The 19,734-nt window shown below is 40.2% G+C and overlaps 2 protein-coding genes and 1 non-coding gene across 3 annotated transcripts in view; 1 reads left to right on the top strand and 2 right to left on the bottom strand.

Annotated features, from left to right (window-relative positions):
• The window catches only part of LOC120441046 (microtubule-associated tumor suppressor 1 homolog), a 13,951-nt gene extending 5,977 nt beyond the window's left edge, over positions 1–7,974 (top strand). The window contains exons 2-9 of the mRNA XM_039614677.1: positions 113–368; positions 1,152–1,292; positions 2,188–2,388; positions 4,121–4,308; positions 5,827–6,040; positions 6,343–6,441; positions 6,551–6,618; positions 6,801–7,974. Coding sequence (XP_039470611.1) covers positions 113–368; positions 1,152–1,292; positions 2,188–2,388; positions 4,121–4,308; positions 5,827–6,040; positions 6,343–6,441; positions 6,551–6,618; positions 6,801–6,960 — 1,327 coding nt within the window. The 3' untranslated portion in view covers positions 6,961–7,974. The remainder of the gene's footprint in view (positions 1–112; positions 369–1,151; positions 1,293–2,187; positions 2,389–4,120; positions 4,309–5,826; positions 6,041–6,342; positions 6,442–6,550; positions 6,619–6,800) is intronic.
• Positions 7,108–19,734, bottom strand: eif4g2b (eukaryotic translation initiation factor 4, gamma 2b). Its single transcript, XM_039614312.1, has 21 exons — positions 19,713–19,734; positions 18,896–19,004; positions 16,755–16,820; positions 16,139–16,264; positions 14,766–14,868; positions 14,503–14,634; positions 14,132–14,198; positions 13,882–14,033; positions 13,613–13,723; positions 13,115–13,297; positions 12,765–12,906; positions 12,510–12,673; positions 12,244–12,357; positions 11,683–11,811; positions 11,389–11,493; positions 10,702–10,917; positions 10,233–10,491; positions 9,545–9,749; positions 9,093–9,301; positions 8,805–8,926; positions 7,108–8,712 (listed from the first exon to the last, which is right to left on the bottom strand). The coding sequence occupies exons 1-21, from the start codon at positions 19,732–19,734 to the stop codon at positions 8,647–8,649; spliced, it is 2,802 nt and encodes a 933-aa protein (XP_039470246.1). The 3' UTR covers positions 7,108–8,646.
• LOC116314037 lies at positions 11,908–12,080 on the bottom strand. The gene has a single exon (XR_004198989.1). It is a non-coding gene; the product is annotated as a small nucleolar RNA SNORD97 (small nucleolar RNA).

Here is a 19,734-nt window from a genome sequence, read left to right as displayed (position 1 = left end):
ATGTTCTAACAACAAACCGGGAGCCCTTGTTTTCCTTTGGTGACAGTGACATTTTGGCAAAACTGCATCAGTTGTTTTGTTTTTTTCTCTTTTTCTTTGAAATGTCAATCAGGGCCAGATCGCACACAGATCTGCAGATGGCTGGGACGTCCTCGCTAGATGACAGCCTGTACAAATCTTTCTCCATGAGCAGCAGTAACGTTAACAGAGGCAGCCGGTTCAAGAATGGGCTAACGGAAGAAGTTAAAGTCCTCTCCAGGCCGTCCAGGAGGCCTGTGCGGGCGGTCAGGCCAGTCAGCGCCGTCAGCTCCAATGGCTCCTTCCTCCAGCTCAATCATCTGCAGGGGGAGCTGGTCAGAAAGAGGAAGGTAAGAAGGTAGAAAAGGACATCGGTGAGATTAAATAATTCGTATTAACTCTGATTCAGCACTTGAATATTCAGGAAACTGTAAAAAACAGTTACAGAGCTAACACGTACTTTTTTCACTTTTAGAAACTTTTTTTAATTTTTATTTATTTATTTTGTAGATTTTACTGCTGTGTTCTCATATGACTCATAACAGCAGGTGTACCAGCCTCACTGTAAGCGCATCCTTACAGGAAATGTCTGATAAATATTAATAATTCCTGTTGTGTAAGCCAGCGCACTCATGACCTCTCAGATATCTAAGACCTTGCTTCAGAAGCTGAATCTTTCTACATTTCATCATTTAAAATGTAATTACACGACAATTTGTAGATACAGAGAAGAAAGCCTTTACTTCACCAAACTACTGAGGGGTATTCTGATTTTAGCAGCAGTGTTAATGAATGCGTTTGGACATATTTTTTTTTTGTTTAATTAATTCATTATTTAGTTTCCAAGACGAGTGTAAAAAAATGATCACACTCGTATTGTTATTTCCAAGGCCAGTTAAATGATCTTAAAAAGACAACATAAACCATAAACCAGAAAACGTAAAACAACAAGCATGATGAATGTGAAAAAAAATGCTGTAAATATAATGAGAACTTGTAAAGGTCATAATTTCTTATGATGACATAATTCATGATTTTATGAGTTTATATATTTTGGGGTGGGTGGTGGGGGGGGGGGGGTGTGACTCTGTAGCTTCTATTTCACACTGCGTGTCACTAATAAATTTGCTCAGGAATGTGAGGACCTGAAGAAAGAAAACAAGTATTTATCAAATGAGATCCACATGGAACGGATTATGATGCGCACAGAGAGTGAGCTGACCATGAGGAACCTCAGAAACTTGAACCAGGAGCTCCAGGCTCAAGTCAAGGAGGTACGGTACAGTGTTATTAAATGGCACTAATAACCAAGAGATTAAAAAGTGGGCGGCATGAGCACAAAAACAAAAGTATAACCACACACCTATATGGTATTCAGTCAGACTTTTTGGAAGGAATCAGTCATGTTCTTCTTTCAAACCTTGTCCTTACATCAGTTGGAAAACTTTGATTTAGTTACATCAAGTTACAATTGGCTTATAGCAGCTTCCTGTTCTCCAGGACATTAATGTTAGATTGACATGTTAAAAAAGCAGCAAAACAGCATGTGCTTCTATCAAACAGTGTTTACATGCCAGCTTTAAATGTCAGACTAAATTTACAGCTCTAATAAAACATGTGACCTTTTTAGATTTTGAAATGTATGTGTAAAAAAACACTGCTACAGTCAGTTAGCCATTCCTCACCATGTTTTTGACAAGTGGGCAACTGAATGTGTAGCATAAACCAGGAGAACCGTACAGGCCTGACTGCTTGACCCTACACAGAGATGATTATTTGGCTGTGGTATGCCGTGAGAGCACTTTGTGGCAGGAAATGTGACTGCCTTTTCAGAAATGGCATTGTGTCAATGAGGGAACATGAGGGATCTTCCAGTAGGCGTTCTTTAAATAAAAGCAGGTGTTATAAATGAAATTGTTATGTTCAGAAAAGCTTGTTGAGGTGTTTGAAGTCTTAGATCTAGTTTTATATAAGACATCTTATATGAATGTATGAAGGAGATGCATGTTATTCTGCTAACCTATATCCATTCATGCCAGCTAAAGCAGACCATTCTCACTCCAAAGGGTTAGAATCACATTACGTTGGTAAAACAAAGGCAGGCGTCTACTGTTTCTCGATCATGTCACTGCAGTACACATTCACCTCTCTCTGTGCGACCCCTATCAGCTGAAGCAGAAGCTGTACCTGAGCCAGCAAAGGTCGATGTTATGCTCGCGAGCTGCAGATGAGGCAGAGGAGTCCAGGGCGGAGGCAGAGAAGAGCAGGGCTGTGGCTGAGGCTCGGGCCCTGGGCTTTCAGCGGGACAAGGATGCAGCTGAGGCTGACAGGGGACGACTGAGTGAAGAGCTGCAGAAGCTTAAAAAGGAGGTAAACACATGACAGAAGCTGATCTATTAAGCAAAAGACAGAATATAATTCCATCCATCCTTTCACTTCCGCTTATCCTTTTCAGGGTCGTGGGGGGTGCTGAAGCCTATCCCAGCTGTCTTAGGGCGAGAGCTAAATAAAAAGACCCTTTTGATTGTTTCTTTATATTATTAAATAAATAAATAACACTACAACTGGGCCAGAAAAGAATAGAAGATATAATCTTCTAGGTAAATGAAATAAAAGTGTATATTTTTTCAGTATTTTATGTTTTCCTTTCCTCACCTTGTGAAAAGGTTGTCACATGGCATTTTCTATTACTATTATAAGATTAGAAGCAGTATTTACAGTACTCATCTAGTGGAGCCTGATTGATTAGCTATTTGCCATTCTGTAAGTAACAGGAATTATAATGGCAGATAAACGAAAATGAAAAAGTAAGGAAGAAATTGGAGAAACACCCTTTAACCACGTTATGAGTGTTGATGTTGCATAGTCTGTCCACCAGAGGGCACTCTGCAAAGTGTTTGGAGCACCAAAAACACAACAGCCAGCTGATCTGAGCAAAGACGAGCAAAACAAATGTTAGAGAAATCTGTTTTGTAAATTTAAAAGAAAAAAAAACCTATTGGATGATATATGAGAATATCTGATTTTTAAATAATGAAATATTATCAGTCTTAAAAATACTGTGTCAGTTGGGATGTGTCACTTAGCTTGCTTTGCATCAGTTAGTTGGCGTGATATAATATAGGACATGATAAATTAGGAATCTTAAATGGATTGAAAATGACTTTTGATCATTAAAAACAAGAATTCAAAGTTAGCTATTTTGTTACAGTGCAAACTTGCACACCACCATTTTGGAACCTGTGTCATGGAAACATGGGAATGTTTGACATGACTACACCATCGATTTTCCTTGACGTCACTTTGGGGCTTAATGAGTTAAAGAGAAGGATAAAGCCTTAAGAGGAGCTTTCCAGGATATGTACATGGTTTGTGACGCCCGTGTCATCATGGCAATCCATCGTGGGTTTATTCTAAAAGTGTTGGCTTTGTTGTGTGTTGGCCCCGGTAAAGCACTTTGAGACACTCATCTGTGGAAAGCACTGTAAATTCTGTTTACCTTTGCTTTTACGAGTGTAACTAATAAAAGGCCCCCGTTTAAAGATCAAAACCTGATGGTTTACAAGCTCTGAAGTGATGAAATGAGGAAGCATCACATCTCCTTCTGGTGCCAAACCTTTCCCCAGATTAAAGGGTGAAAGGAAATTTAATTTAAAAAAATATGTAAATAAAAAATATGATGAATCATCATTATTACTATAATTATGTCTTTAATGAGCAAAGCTGCAAGGTATTGTTTATTTATTTTGCATTAACAACCAAGAGTAAAACATGTGGAGAGTTACGTGATGACAGGATGTGGACGTCTCCAATTGGTGCTCAACTATAAACTTTCATCAGATCGTAAAGAGAGGGGAAATTATTTTTGTATGAATTACAGTGAATTATCTTTAACACCATCATGCAACAAACTGCAGATGTAATCTCTGTGGGCAGAAATAACTCAAAGTGCTTTTAGACGCAGTTTTCCAGCTGAGTTCCTTTTTTTGTTTAACCTCAGTTAATGGACTTCCTGAATCAAGCAGGAAGATTATCGTTGGACCGAGTTCATTCAATCTAAGCCCGTAACACCTAATTTGGCATCTGCTTTTTCTTTCTGCAGCACGCGAACGTGCAGCTTTTACTGGCACAAACAGAGAAGAACTACTTTGAAAGTAAGCTGAAGTTGGATCGTGTGTCTGGAGAGAAACAGGCCCTCCTGCAGGAGAGCAGGAGCCTGGAGGCAGACAGAGATGACCTCCGACACAAGCTGAGGAAGATCACCCAAGAAAATGTCCAAATTAAAGAGAGGTAGATACATTTTAGTGACACCTGGCAACTGTGATTGATTTTCTTACATCCCACTAAATTATCTTAAGTACCTCTCTTTTCTAATTTTTGCTTTCACGGTTTTTTTTTTTATCATTAATGAAAAATAGGAGTTGTTGTGCTTTTGTCCTAGCTTCTTCTACATAAATAAGAAGTTGTACTGCCTTAACATGAAAGAATTTTGAGTAGATGATTGAAGCAATAATCCATCCATCCATCCATCCATTCACTTCCACTTATCCTTTTCAGGGTCGCGGGGGGCGCTGGAGTCTATCCCAGCTGTCATAGGGCGAGAGGCAGGGTACACCCTGGACAGGTCGCCAGTCTGTCGCAGGGCCAACACACAGGGACAGACAATCATTCCCGCTCACATTCACTCCCGCATTCACACCAATGGGCAATTTAGATTAATCAGTTAACCTATCCCCACTAACTGCATGTCTTTGGACGGTGGGAGGAAGCGGGAGTACCCGGAGGGAACCCACGCAAACACGGGGAGAACATGCAAACTCCACACAGAAAGACCCCGGCCTGATGGTGGAATTGAACTCCGGACCTTCTTGAGTGTGATAAAAAAAAAAACAACAACTAATTAAAGTGTTTGGTTTTTTTTAGCTATTCAGATTTTTTAATGAAAATGCATTTTGAAACACCCAGTTCTTGGTGATATACCAAATACACAAGCTGTTTTTAAAAATCCCATCTAATGCTGGGAATATGGGAAAGATCAATTCTAACATCAGGATGTTTGCGGATGAAAATGTTTGTATGTGTGTGTGATTACTTTGACTTTTGCTTTTAGAGCGTTTTTTTGGATTTCCTATTTATCTTCAAAGGGATTTTCCCAAAACTCAGTGTCATTGTCCGTGACCGTCCATGGTGCAACAATAACAGCCTTTTAGCTGATAGCGCTGAGAAAATTCAATTCAGCTGAGTCACATCAGCAAGGCAGAGGAGGAGAAAGCAGAAACAAAGAGAAAAGTCACAGGAAGCCTACTTGACTCCAAGAAGTTCTGTACAATATATAAAGGACTTTAAGAGGCTCCTCTGCTAAGTAAAAGTGTAGAAAGTCTGTAAAAGTGTACTTGTTTACCTTCACTGCACAGTTTTCACATGATCTCTGTGTTGTCCTGTGAACACAACACAAGATGATTCTTCTAAGAGTGTGAGGAAACGTACCAAAGACCAGGTGTGCTTATTTTGCACAGACTTCGAGTCAAACAACAAATACCTAACTGGATGACACAGTTAACAAAAGTGCTTTAAGTACTCATAGTAGAAAAGCACTATATAAGGACCAGTCCATTTACCATTTTCAATTCACGTCTTAGGGATTTTCTTTATTGCTTTTCAGTAACTGCAGACCAGAATGAGAGTACGCCTCACAACAGGCTGAAGACAAGACGGTTTAAAGATTTAACTGGATTTAGTTTAAAGATGCATGAAGATCCAGTCTGGCTATGATGTTTTAGCATGCAATTTCATCCTCTCCCTTTGCAGTGAGATGAACTGGAAACGCAGAGCGACTGAATCAGAAGAGGAGAGCAAAAGAGCTAACCAGGCTCGGCGGGAAGTCGAGGCAGAGAGGCATCTGGCTGAGAAGGAGAGGCAGGAGAGAGTGGCCGAGTGCCTGAGCTGGAGGGAGAAGTACCAGGAGCTGGCTGACATGTTTCAAGCTCAGGAAGACCTGAAGGCTCTGAGGCAGAATAAAGCAGTAAGACAGCACACTGCTCTCACGCCCACTGAACAATTACAAAACAGTGGACACTACACTGCTTTTGTGCCATCTCCCACCCCTTATCACCAAATGGTCACAGTAGAAATTATTTGAACTGAGCATAAAATATATTGTTCAAATGATTATTTCCATCTTGTAAAATGTCCCTGAGTGATTCACTGTGGTACAATACTGCAAGTCACGCATTTGCAACAAGGCTGAAAGAAAAAATCTTTGGTCTGTACATTTTCATCTCTTTAAAATAAAATCTTCAAGTGAAATATTTTTTTTTTCAACAGTGTCAAGCCCACATCAAAAGCTACTTCCTGTGCATGACTGAAAGCGACCAGAGGGTTAAAATCCTCAAAAATCCAGATGGCACTCCGAGAAATTTCACAGTGAGATGATCCTACATCTCATAATCACAAGAGATCTGTGCATGTCTAGGTCTACAATACAGGACATTTAAAAAGTAAATCAGCAGCTTATGTTATGATTTTTGTTCAGGAAGGAGATCCTGTATACATCTCCACTCCAGAGTCCAGCGTTGAAGAGCCTGAAAGGAGTTCATCTAGGTAAACAAAAACTGTGGCCACCAGGGGGAAGCCACACAAACTACAATCGTTCAGACATGGTAGCAACATAAGATTAAAATTCTAATTTACAAAGAAAAACTTGAGGGCAAAAAGGTAAGTGTAAAGCTTTTCTCTGGCTGAAGACCACTATTGAGAATTAATTGTGAACTGTATTTACTCAGGACCATGCTCAGGGTGACAGCTCCACACATGGGGAGAGATCTGGGTCCGAGTCACTTTGACGAGCTGCCTGCCTATGGAGGAGAGCGACCCGACTCAGGCCCTCTGCGCAGAAGCAGGAAGGTGGTGGAATACTTTTGGATTCCCACAGATCAGGACTGACCACGAATGTAACCAAATGCTCCTGGGCACTTCACTGCAGTAGAGCTGCTGCTTGGAAGATTCAAACTGTTGTTCATGTGTGAAGTATTTTATTGGACAGATGGAATATGTAACCGTAAAGCAGAGTAAATACAGGTAAACAGTAGGTGCTCATGTACTGACTTTATTGACATTAAAGCAATAGAGGTGCACAATAATTCTGAATACCTTACAATAAGACCCTAATTGTATGTCTTATACATAATCATGGCTTGAGAGTACAATTCTTGGTTAAGCCTGATGGTCATTTGTTTAGCTTTGGGAGAAGGGAAATCAATTACAATTTATAGTTTGCCAATTTAAGAGCCACACAAATGTAACATTTTTTATTATTTTAAGCCCTCAATATAAAAACCAACCTCATCAGGGCCGCTTCAAAATCTAGTCAACATTACTCTTTTGATAAGTACACATTTCATCATGTGGGTCAAATTTAAAAAAAAAAAAAAAAAAAAAAATCCTTCTGAGATGTTAACACTTGTAAAACATGCAACGGCATCATTGTTAATGTCTGCTTCAATACATTTATTGTGCAATTAGGCCAGGATTAAACCAAATACTTCAGCATTTGCATGGGCTCAATATTCTTCTTAGCGGATTTCTTTATCCCAGCACAAAAAAAAGCCCATCTAACTAAGAGGTAGAAACACAGGCAACTTTGAAACGTGACGACAGCAAACCAATGATTACAGATTTATTTATTTTTTTCCTTTTTTCAAATATTGTAACATTTGGAGAATGGGTATTGCAACCACTCATAATAATAATAATAATAATAATGATGATAAAAAAAAAAGACAGGAAGAAAGGACAGAACAAAAAGAGTAATGCTAATGAAAAGAACATGCTCATCATCAGTGACTATGAAGAGCACTTATTAAAAAAAAAAAAAAAAAAAAAAAAAGTGGGAATTTAGTGAGCATATGTTGACTATGAGACACCTTTATCAGTCATGAAATGTTTTGCCAGCTTGTGCTTCATTCAACTTCAGCGGGCCATCTAGGTTTGACGTGTGGTACACGAGAAGGATCGCTGTGCAGCCCGTTTGTCTACATCCCCAGTACTGTTTAAGCATGTATGATAAAAAGCAATCCAGGCTAGGCCCTGATAGAAGATCACAAAAGCAGCTTGCTGACAAGACCTTGTGTTAATGTTTCTAGTTGTTTGCTTTGTAACTAGAATTAGCAAAGATCGTGAAAGATTTGTCTTATTTTAGAGAGGAAAATCCTACATGTTCTTACCATAAAGCAGTTTCCTATCTGGGGGAGGTTTAAATTCGTAAGAAAAAACAAACAAACAAACAAAACAAAAAAAAGTGAAAAAAAAAATGCAATAGTTACAACATAATGGAGCAAATTGAGAACAAAAAAAACATGGTTGAGCCACTCTAGAATTCATGTAGCTAATCAGGAAACAGATCTCAGAAAATTAGGCAACAGATTAAACAATGCTTCTCAGCCCATCATCACGGTGCAGGTGGTAGCACGTGAGACCCTGTAGGTACAAAGCTTTCGGTTTATATTTGTGAGACACAAGCAGCTGAGTGCCACATTGTAGTGGTTAAATTAAGCATGGAGTTTAATAAGGTAACACAAGTCTAACAATAAGATACGGTTGATCTACGTCATGATGCTTCCGCTTGGTTTCTTAGTCTGCGTCGTCCTCAGATTCCTCCTCCTCTGCCGTCTCCAGCCAGGTGAGCCACTGGTTTACCTGAATTTGGGGGGGGGGAACTTGTGAGCTCTTGTGTTTATCACAAACTGAAGAACACTTTCTTTCTAACCAACTAAACTGCACTATTGTACCTGGAATAAAGCTTTTCCTTTTCCAGGGAATTCTTGGGTAATGTCTTCTTTCCATGCAAGGAAGGCTTCTTCTTCAATGATCTCCATGTCGTAGAAGTTGACAAAGTAGCGCAGTAGCATGCCTTGTTAAAAATAGACAAATGAATTAATGTGCACTTAATTCACAACTTCTGCATTATTTATATTTCACTTGTGTAACTAATCAGAGTAATCAAGACTTCACATCTCTGCACTCCCCATTTGTTGTTGCTTCCTAGCTAAACTGTACAAGATTTGAGGATACTTTACCTTTAGGGAACCCTCGGGCGTTGCAGTGCACCTGCAAGGCGTATAGGGCGCTGACCTGCAGCTCGGTATGGTCGTGCAGGAACTTCTGCATGACGGGCTTGAAGGCCAGCAGCAGCTGTTTCTCTTGCTCCAGCATCTCTTTAGAGGGCGCTGCCAGCTGCTCATCACCCTCTGCCTCGCACAACTCTTGGGAGATGTACTGGAGGAAACTGGAAAAAGATCAGAGGACAAATGTTAGTTAAAGTGAAGGCCTTCTGTTCAAAGTTACAGTGCCTTAAATGTGTGACCTTGTGGCTATACATTTAGTGACTTCGCAGACAAACCAACACTGGTATGCAATTTATAACTGTTATTTAAAAAAAAAAAAGAAGAAAAAAAAAAGGAAAAAAAAAAGACTAAGACTATCCTGGGAAAACTGTTTGAGATTCAGTGAAATCCATCTGCAAATTTACCTGGTCATGAGGATGTTGACAAAGCCTTTATCAGTGTGAAACTTGGGTGAAATGTTGTCTTTAATCCACTTGTAGATGGACTGTGGAGAGGGGTCTGCCTTTATCTGCTTCAGCAGCTCCTTCTCCAGCTTCAGCAGAGGGAACAGGAAGCTCAGGCCTTTCCCCTCCAGGATCTCCAGCATGCGGTCCTTGTTCTGATCAATTTCTACCAAGTGGGAGAGCAAGTCATGTATTATCCAGACAGAATGTGCTCCTGATATGACCCAGGTAATTAAAGATTCAGAAAGTGATCGTTTTAATATGGTCATGATGAACAAATATTTAGCTCTGTGCTATTAAAATTTTAGTTACTCACAATACTCCAACATAATATACATAAGTACAACTATTCTGGTGATCATTATACTGTAAACTGGAGTGAAATGCTGAGAATATACCATGACAGAATAAAAGAAGCCTAATAGATGAGGGGAGAAATCACTTTACCCCTCCTGGAAAAAATGCCAACATGTAAGCCTGTGCTCTCTTCCATCTGAGATTATATTCCTGTCAACACTTGCTTCCCCCCCTCCCTTCGCCACTATTGCCAAGTGCTTACTCATTGGCGATTTTAAGATTTATCTGTTGTGAATTGTTACTATATTTAAAAAGAATAAATCCTGAATTGGTAGATGGATCGGGGGCCTACCTGGGAGCATCTTCTGCATATTGACCTTGCTCTGCTGGAAGAGGTCAGTGAGCCACTCACGATCCTTGAGCTTGGCCGTCTGCTGCAAGCAGAGCAAGAAGAGTGGGAAATGGGTTCCGTTCTCCAGGGGGTGAGCCAGCTCCGCCACGCTCACCAGCTCTGCGATGATAGCCCGAGCCGCAAACTGGGCCAGATAAGACTTCACCAGGGGCACGTCCACCTCGATCTTAGGGCACTGGTCCAGGACGTTAAGGAAAGCCTAAAATGAGTGAGGGGAGAAAATAAGAAATTATCTCAAGCATGAAGGTAATTTGCCCCTCTGGGTTCAGTGACATATGTAATTAGTCACAAATAATTACATCAATCTCAGTGAAATAATAAAAGATCTTTTCTTGTCTTTAAACGTACTGAATGTGTTTGTGCTCAAACACAGAAATGCTCTCCAATACTGAATGAACAGCAGACGTACCTGCATGAAGTTCTCCCCAGTGATGAGGCCCTCCGTGCGGAGCATGTGAATCAGAGTGCTGGCGTGCTCTTTGTCCTCATCAGGACAATCCAGGGAGCACACGATGATCTTACTGAGCATCTCTGGCAGGAAATGCTTTGGAGCCTTCATCTCTCTCACGCCGCTCACAGCCTCAGTCAGGTTCTTAGTGTTCAAGTACTCAGTCATGATTGCCTCCTAAACAGAGTAGGCAAGCAAATGAACAGAAATGAACAGAAATGAACCGTGGTCACTCTGATCAGCCAGCATAACACAAACTCATTCGTAGGTCTTGTGGTCCCATCTACTCTGTATGCACATGCTGAGGAGGTAAAATGCTTCAAGTCTTAGTGGCAAGCAGATTATCTTGCAGTACACTAAAGTGCTTACATAAATATATTTTGTCACTTCTATATTTCACCAGTAGTGAATAGAAACTGCTAAATAGGGAGGCTTAGCCATATTTATAAGTGAACTGCTTTGCTGTTATGGTTACAGCAAAGACTTTCAGAAGACAGTGTAGCAAACCTTTTGGAAAACTGACCTGCAGTTTTGATTCAATTGTGAGTATGCTGTGGTAAAGCTTTTTATTCATGAGGATTTTACATGATTGTTAAGTGTTGCTTCAGCCTGGAATAGATGCGATATGACGGAAACCGTTCTCCCTACCGTCATTTTAAGAAGCTCCTCCTTTGCAGGAGGTGGTTTCTTGTTAGTCTTCTGAGGTTTCTCTTGAATAGGTGGAGGGTTGGTCTTCAGGCCAAGCTGTGGAGGCTGAGGGCAAAAGTCATGTATTTGAGTACACAGATACAGCTCTCCAACAAAACGACACTTTAATCTGTGGTTTAATGTTTGTTGTTTATATGCTAGTTGTCCAACAACCAGTTTTTTGTTGTTTTTTTTTAATCTCACCAACGGTTCTGTTAGATTAACTCAATGACAAACAAGTAGACACTCTCATACCTGTCCCAGAGGGGGAGTCTGAGTGCGTGGGGGTTGGGCACTGGGAGGCATCATGGTCGGGATCTGGGGCTGGAGCTTGGGCACCTGGTTCTTATTGAGGAGGAATGACTGAGCAGGCCTGAGGCTGATCTGTGGGGCCATGAGGCATCATGAACAAAGCAGACAATAGTATTAGTCTTTGTATTTAACAAAAACAACTCAAGTTCCATATCAGCTATAAATAAAATGCCCTCATATCTCATAATCGCAGTCAGCGGACCCTGTTGCCAGTTTGAATAAAAAGAGAAGTGGAGGAGGGACAGAAAAGAGGAGATTAAAGACAGAGACGATAGTAAAAGACAGACTAGCAGCAGGTTGGATTCCTCAGAATAACGCGTCTTTTTATAATCACTGGGCATCACGACTCAACACAGGACATTAGGAGAGCAGAATGCAGCCTTTAAAGGTTAGTGTAAAACATGATGTTTTAACTTTGTTAAATCTTTTTTTAGTATGAGACAAAAACCAAAAAAATGCCAGTTTTTGGCAACATTTAACTCAGCCAAACTAGGACCTACTTACCTCGTCAGCATTGAGCTGTCCTTTCTTGCTGAATCGTGGAGGCATGTCCTTGGACTGGACCTGCTGCTGGGCCATGTGGTTCTGGTTCTGGTTGAGGAAATGCTGGTTCTGAACCTATAAGTAGTCACATGGGCAAAAAGATTCACATGATGAAAGACAGTCAAAACCAGCTAAACAGGTTCTTTGATTTTCTTTCCCATTTCCACACAACTTTAACTTTGAGAACTTTAAGACTAAACTAATGTAAACTTTCAAAAGCAGGCTACCTGGTTGGACTTAACAAAAGACTTGGGCCCCATGTCAAACTGTGACTGAGGTGCAGGGGCAATGTGGCCACCGTGGCCATTGAAGAGTGGGTTGGTGCGATGGCGTCCCATAGTAGGCGAGTACCTGTCCTGAATAACCCCCGGGCCAGTTCCAATCCCACTGCCTGAGAGAACAAAGATGTTTTAAGATGGCCTCGTACAACAAAAACAAGAAAGTAAGTGCACAGGTACACATGATACAGGAACAAAACACACCTGGCATCTGTCCAAACATGTCAGCTAAACCCCCAAGAGTCTCCCTGTCCAGTTTCATTCTGCTGGGCATGAAAGGGCTTTCCAGGAAGAAGTCCATCCTCATCCCCTGAGACATGGGTGCTGGGATGAAAACACCCAAATCCTACAACGACATGCATGACAGAATCAGTCAGTAACTCTGCCACAGTCCAGAATTCACAATTGAAAGCTCTGAACTAAATTAAACACATCTCAGAGTGGAAACCTTTAACTGTCTGCTTACTTGTCGCATCACATTTATCACAAGGGGCTCCTTGCTAATGTACAGAAAAGTAAACAGAATGAACTGAACCCTTTAATAATGGACTCGCCTTCACTGCATCTTGACGGATCTGGTTAATTGTCTTTGGTCCGTTGTCGATGAAAGCCTTGCGGGGGACCCAGTTGTTTTCTCGAAGTTCCACTGTATCTTGCAGCAGGAAGCGGATCCTAGCGGGCAACTCCTTGTTGTTCATTAAGGATCGCATACGGCCAAAGTACTGATCCATTAAAGACTGATGAAAGGATGGAGAGAGAAAGGAAGTGAGCAACGAGCAGTTTGTAAATAAAGTTTTAGAGCCGATTTTATATTAACACTGGCTGGGTCAATTGCCTTCACTGTTCTTTCTGATGATGGAGTAAAAAATTAATGTACCTACTTTGCTTGCATTTAACAAACTAATGATTCAACTTGGTGACCTATAAATGTTAGTTACACAGTCATTTTTTTTAAATAAATAAATAAAAAAGGGTTGAATTGAGATGTTGTGTTTATACCATAAGCCTATACACAGCCTCTCCAAACAGCTATAGTTTATGAAAGCTGTCACCTTTGCTTTCTCATGGTCGAGTCTCGGCCCCACTGTTCTCATTATCTGACAGAGGCATTCCAGATCCTCCCCCATATCCTTGAGCTGGACTCTCTTCTTCTTTTCCAGAAGCTTCAGAGTGCAGGGAAACAAGGGAGAATTGTCATGTAACGCGTAATGGATCTATTTTATGGTTTATCTTGCAAATAAGAACACCAGAATTAAAAGATAAGATTTTAAACACAATTTAAAAAAAAAAAAAAAAGTCTGAAAAAACCAAAAATCCATACTGTCTTGATGCATTTATGAAGGATAGATTCATGGATGAGGTCGAGTTTGCCAAGTTCCCCGATGAATTTAATGTTGCCAAGCATCTTGATCTTGGCAATGGCACGCTGCTCCTCCTCCTCCGAAGTAAGAGGGTTGTCATGTTTGTCATAGACTGAGGTGAAAAGATTATCAGAGGTAAGCAACAAAAAGGTTACGTAACTAACTACATCGCGAGGACCTCTTGGCAGATTCACAAAGACAGGGACTTACTTTCAACATTTCTGGTGCGGTTCTCAAATTCATCTTGAAGCTTGGAAATCAGCAGTCTTCTGAAGGTCTACAAAAACAAGACAAAACCCAATGTTTGGACGGTTAAAAAAAAAAAAAATGAATTCAAGGCATTTTCATAAAGGTTAACAAAAAGTGATACAGGACTTGCTTTTTTTTATCTGAGTAAATGGGGATTTTAAAAACAATAGTCATTAAAAAAAAAAAATTATCCTTTTCAAAAGTAAAGTTTTCCTAATGACTTTAAACTGTGTTGAGCAGGCCTAATAAAACAGCAGGGTCACAAACAGAAAAACTTTGCTGTATCACAGACTGAAAAGAATATTTTGTAGCAGAACATCAGTGAGACTCACTGTGCTCTGCTTTTGGGGTGTCTGGATATCAGGTGAAGTGCCATCAAAGTTTGGTGCGTCCTCTGCCAAGCGCAGACATAGCTGAGCATAGAGCGAGCTATACTTCGGCTCTTCTAAGGCTTTGTCTACAATCTGAAACGCAGAAACAAAACCAGGGAGGTCATTAAAGCATGTAGTGTATGAGTCACTCAGAGCAGCCAGCCAAGTATAGATGCATATATTTCCATTTAGCTGGGTTCCAAAGAATACAGATAAGTGCTTACCAGCAAGATGATTCCTTTAAGGACGAGTTTTGAATCTACGCCCACATTCAGGAGCTCAAGGCATAGCTTGTCAAACTTCTCAGGCGTGAGTTTGTTGAGTATGCTAACAAAAGAAAAGAAAAAAAAAGAAAAAAAAGAGAGAGAGGTAGCAAGAGTAAATATTAGAATCTGAACACTTACTTGATTTTTAGGATTTGACTGGATATGATTGCCCAAGACCAAAAAGTAGGCATGTGATATTACCAAGAAGGTTCTGTATATTTTAAGGAACCCCCCAAAAAAAAACATTACAAAAAAAAAAAAAAAAAAAGGTAAAAAATTAAATAGAAATCTTGAGCTCAGATCCTGAGCCTTCTGTGGTCAACACTATCAAGCTTATATTGCCGCAGCAAACACTGTCACCCCATCTTTTGTACTTGTGAACATCTCCTGATACATACAAAGCAGAGCTGAAGTGCCTTTAGCAAAACACATGCCATGTAAGTGACTCCAGCCCTACGAAATTCAATACTTTATTTCTAATCAAGTTGGAATAATCACAATAAGAGGTATAAACACCTTAATGAAAACCAAAATTATCTTCTTTTGGTAAGTCCCTTCAAGGATTGCCACAGCAGATCATCAGCCTTCATCTCCCCTAGCATCCTCCATCACACCATCCGGCAGCATGTCCTCCTTCACTACATCCACAAATCTTTGTTCACTACATCCACCCACCCTCCTCTGCACATATCCAAACCATCTCAGCCTTGCCTATCCAACTGTCCCTCTGATGTACTCCTCTCTAATCTTGGCCAAACTGGTCACTTCCAATGGAAACCATAACATCTTCAGCCCTGCCAACTAACTCAGGCTCCTGTCTCTTTTCTTAGTACCGCTGACTCCAAACCATCATAGCAGGTCTTATGTCTTGTAAATCTTCACTTTCACTGCTTTTGTCACAAATCACACCTGAGACTCAACTCCACCCTGCCAGCACTCTCTTCCTCACTAGTACATCTGTCTCACTCTCATTCACACGCAGCCCATGGAGACTCCTGCTTCTATCTTAACTATTCATCACCACAGTAAACAATGAGCCGCAAAACAAAATAAATCAATACCAATAACAAATAAATTAATCCTAACTCTTAAGATGGTATTTAACAGATTCCACAGAAGTCTGCACAACACAAAAGTATAATTTGGACGAAGATTAAACTTGATTCACAGACAGATTTACTGTGACATTCAAACACTAATCTGTTTAGATGAATTTGTTTGTTTAGTCTGAGCACAACTGAAATGGGTTAAGTAGCAATAAAAAAAAAAAAAACTAATAAAATCTCTCTCTCAGTCAACCCTTTAAATATGCATCGGGAGTTGAAACTTACCCCCTCACTTTCCTGAAGATTGCATCGTGTCGCTCTTTTTCATTGCTGGAGTTGACATCTCGTCTAGTGCTTCGTGAAGGAACCCATCTCTGAACGCTTTGCCCTGGGGTTTTCCCCAGGAACTCGCTGTAGAAATACAGAGCAAAAGACTGAGTATACTGGCACAGAATCTCAATTTGTGGTGGGTAAAGAGAAATGCGCAATTGTTCAAGCATAAAGCTTAATACCACACACTCATCACAACAGTGCTCCCCGCAGGTCTATCTGACCCCTCAAAAGCACGCAGTAGAGCAGCAATAATTAAAATTCAGGCATTAGATAAAAATAAGCCTCTCACTAAAAGCAGTCAAAAATATTTTTAAATGGTCAACACAAGTGTTAATGCTGCATAGCCAACTTGTTAAATACTTTTAAAAAAAAAATCCTTTGTTGTAAAGTGATCTCAGGCCTCCCAGAATGGTAAACACATTTGGGTAACCTGCAACTATTATGTTGCATGACAACAGGGTAATCAAGGTTTTCTAGTGAATCTCTTCCACACTGGGGAAATGAATAATACCTACTGATTCCTTATTACAACCAATTAGCTTATTACATATTAAGTACGCATACAAACCTGTTGCCGACAGTCTTGGGATAGTGCTGAGGTGCACCCCTACCACCTCCTCCCCCCGAAGAAGCACTGCAGAAGTAAACAACACAGTGGAACACTTAAAATTCACGCAGCACTGGTGTGCTTTTTCATTCAACCTTCAGTTGCACTAAACAACACATGAGAGAAAAACACTCACTAAAAATACATTTTTAAAACTGCACAGTTGGATAATTAACTATCGGAAAGAGCTACATAGATATAAAATAACACCGCACAACATAAAATATCTTTCAAATTAAACTGTGTAGCACCGCAACTGATCACTGGATTTAAAACTGTCATCTAGTTTTTGTAATTACTAGAACAAAGCTCGCTTGAAATCCAATAAGGCACTGAATATACAAATTAATAAAAATGAAACTATAAACTGAGAAGTAGTGAGGGTTTGGCCGGGCCAAGAGCTTTATGAATAAGACTCACTTGAGGCACTTATGCCAGTTATTGGAGAGCCAGTAACAGTCTGTGTTTGCTGACAAAGAACTGTCATATTTATGAATTCTATGCAAAAGAATGCACAAGTAAATCCATCTGCGAGAAGGAAAGCTTAACTTCAAATGTAAAGTCAGCTTGGTAGAAATGCAGTTTTCTGGTATAGCCCTGACTTTTATGTTGTATTGTTGGATAGAATTCAGTTTCCTTCTACTTAATTTATGTGGACTGCATTCAGAGGTTGCTCACCAAATTACCCCATTACTGCATTAATATTTTGTTGTTGTTGCTGCTGCCATTTTGACTCAAATTATTAAGGTTTGTTCTTTTCTGAAACATTGGTCGTTCACATTTCCATAACAGCTTCTATTTAAATAGAACTAAATTAACACCAATAGGATGAAAAGACAATGCTATTTGTGTATCCATCACTGGTGCTTATTGTACATGAGGAGAGACAAAAATATAATGTATAGCTCCACACTCAGGTGTTAAAGTGGGGCAGAATGATCTGGAAATGCAACATTTAAATGTATCTTTTAAACCACTGAACAAATATTAGCAAACACAGTATCAGCAAAACTGTCTCTGTGCAGTTTTTCTCACTGTGTGTCTGCTAGCTAAAGGTACAGCTACTTTATTTCCCAGGGAGATAAAAGAAAGGGCGATGAAGCCGCTCAGAGACAAAGAAGAAAATCATTTCTAAAGTTAAGGAGTACTTTGTGACATTTGAGAGGGAAATGTTAAAGACTTTGTGTAAAAGTATGACAATTAGGTTTTTTTAATGAACAGATATTGGTCAGATATAAACTCTGAAAGGACAATGTCAGGTTACACTAAGTTTAGCCAAAATTAACTTCAGTTACAATCATTTTGATTCGCTCACTGAATTCCACCTTTATATTGCCTAGGTGTTGGAAATTAGCCGTGACAATCCGTGTTAACATCTGCTTTGCTGTTTAACACAAGTCAGCTGATCACAGCCTGCACATAAAATCTACTAGTGGTCACAACAGACATTAATGTGACATTTCTAAGTGATACCCCCCCCACTCTCCACCACTACAGCTGATCTACAACTGCCAAATCCCAACCGTACTCCTTTCTCTGTTTAGATGTGGAGGCAGCACCCATCTACAATGCAAGCAACAGCAGCTAGGCAGTTTTTATAAAATTCTTTTTGTTTTTAGTCTGCTTGGGTTCTATACAACAGATGCTCAAGCTTTCATTACCATTAAGGTTGAACGATTGTTTCTATTTGTGTGACTTAACATAGTTTTATTATTATCATTATATTAACACGTGAGGTTCAGCTTCCTTTCCAAAAACAAACTTATTCATACAAAAGACCTTACTTTTCCCCGTTACCTCAGTCAAGTATCTGTACCTCTACTTAAGTGAGGAATGACTGTAATTTTGGCTACCTCTGCTTACAGATGTGCTGCCTTTACCAACATCCAACCAGAAACCCTTTCAAGGATCAGTCTGTATACCCAACCCCCTTTTTCAAAAGGTCTCACAAAGAATTGCCTGACAGCCATTTTGAGCCTTCCCACATCCTGCTTTGTTCTATAGGCCGGAAGTTCCTGCTCAAAATGCTAGCAGAGGGCTAACCATGGGGAGAAAAAGAAAATTCCATGTTGGCATTTCCTGTACAGGCCATGACTTATTACCTGAAACGAGAAGCACCCCCTTCTGCAATCACACTCTCCACTTTGGCGGCTTGACAATGAAGAATACTCAAAAGAATAAGAAGAATAGGAAGGGATGGGGAAAACGGTGCTGAGGAAGAGAGAAGGGAATGCAATTAGCCACTGTAGGGGCTCTGGGAAAACAAGACAGGCACGGACTACACGATTAGACAAACGTTAAACAGGACACGATTAGTTTTTTTTTTGTTTGTTTGTTTTTTTAAATAACACCCAAAGACATTTACACATGACTGATAAACAATCCCGTGACTAGGTCTTCCGAGGCCCAGCCACTCACAGAAAAAGAATAAATAAAATAAATAACATAAACCTGCCTCCTTACTTAAGTAAGTTAAATACACGAACGCACTACAGATGTGTTTGCTGAACACTGATTAAGTGGCATGACCAAATGATATTAAATGTCGAAATGTAGAAATGTGTGCAGCTCTTTGCTCGGCTACAACAAAGCAAAGGTGCGTCAGCTAACTGGCTAACCTAATTAGCTAGCTTGGTGGGTCTCTAAAGCCATAAACTACGTCACGACATTGCTAAGATTTTTTATTATTTTTTCATAAACCGTGTTTGAGCATTATAGTTTTTCTACAATTTAACAAGTGTTAAGTCAGAAGCGTGACGCTACGTGGAAATACATGCTTGGGGTTACACTGGCTCTCCACAGTTGGTGCTTTGTGTTGCTTTGCTGCTATAGATCGAAAAGAGGACCAGTCTGCATACCCAGCGCTGCACCGTGTTGCAGTGAAACAGGGCAGGGCAAGCATGGCTGGCTAACGTTTACAGCCGACTGTTCGTGTCGCCAT

Source organism: Oreochromis aureus, linkage group 7 (assembly GCF_013358895.1).
Source record: "Oreochromis aureus strain Israel breed Guangdong linkage group 7, ZZ_aureus, whole genome shotgun sequence".
Taxonomy (NCBI): Eukaryota; Metazoa; Chordata; class Actinopteri; order Cichliformes; family Cichlidae; genus Oreochromis; species Oreochromis aureus.
Note: the sequence above shows the minus strand (reverse complement) of the source record. Positions and strands in the feature narration are given on the sequence as shown.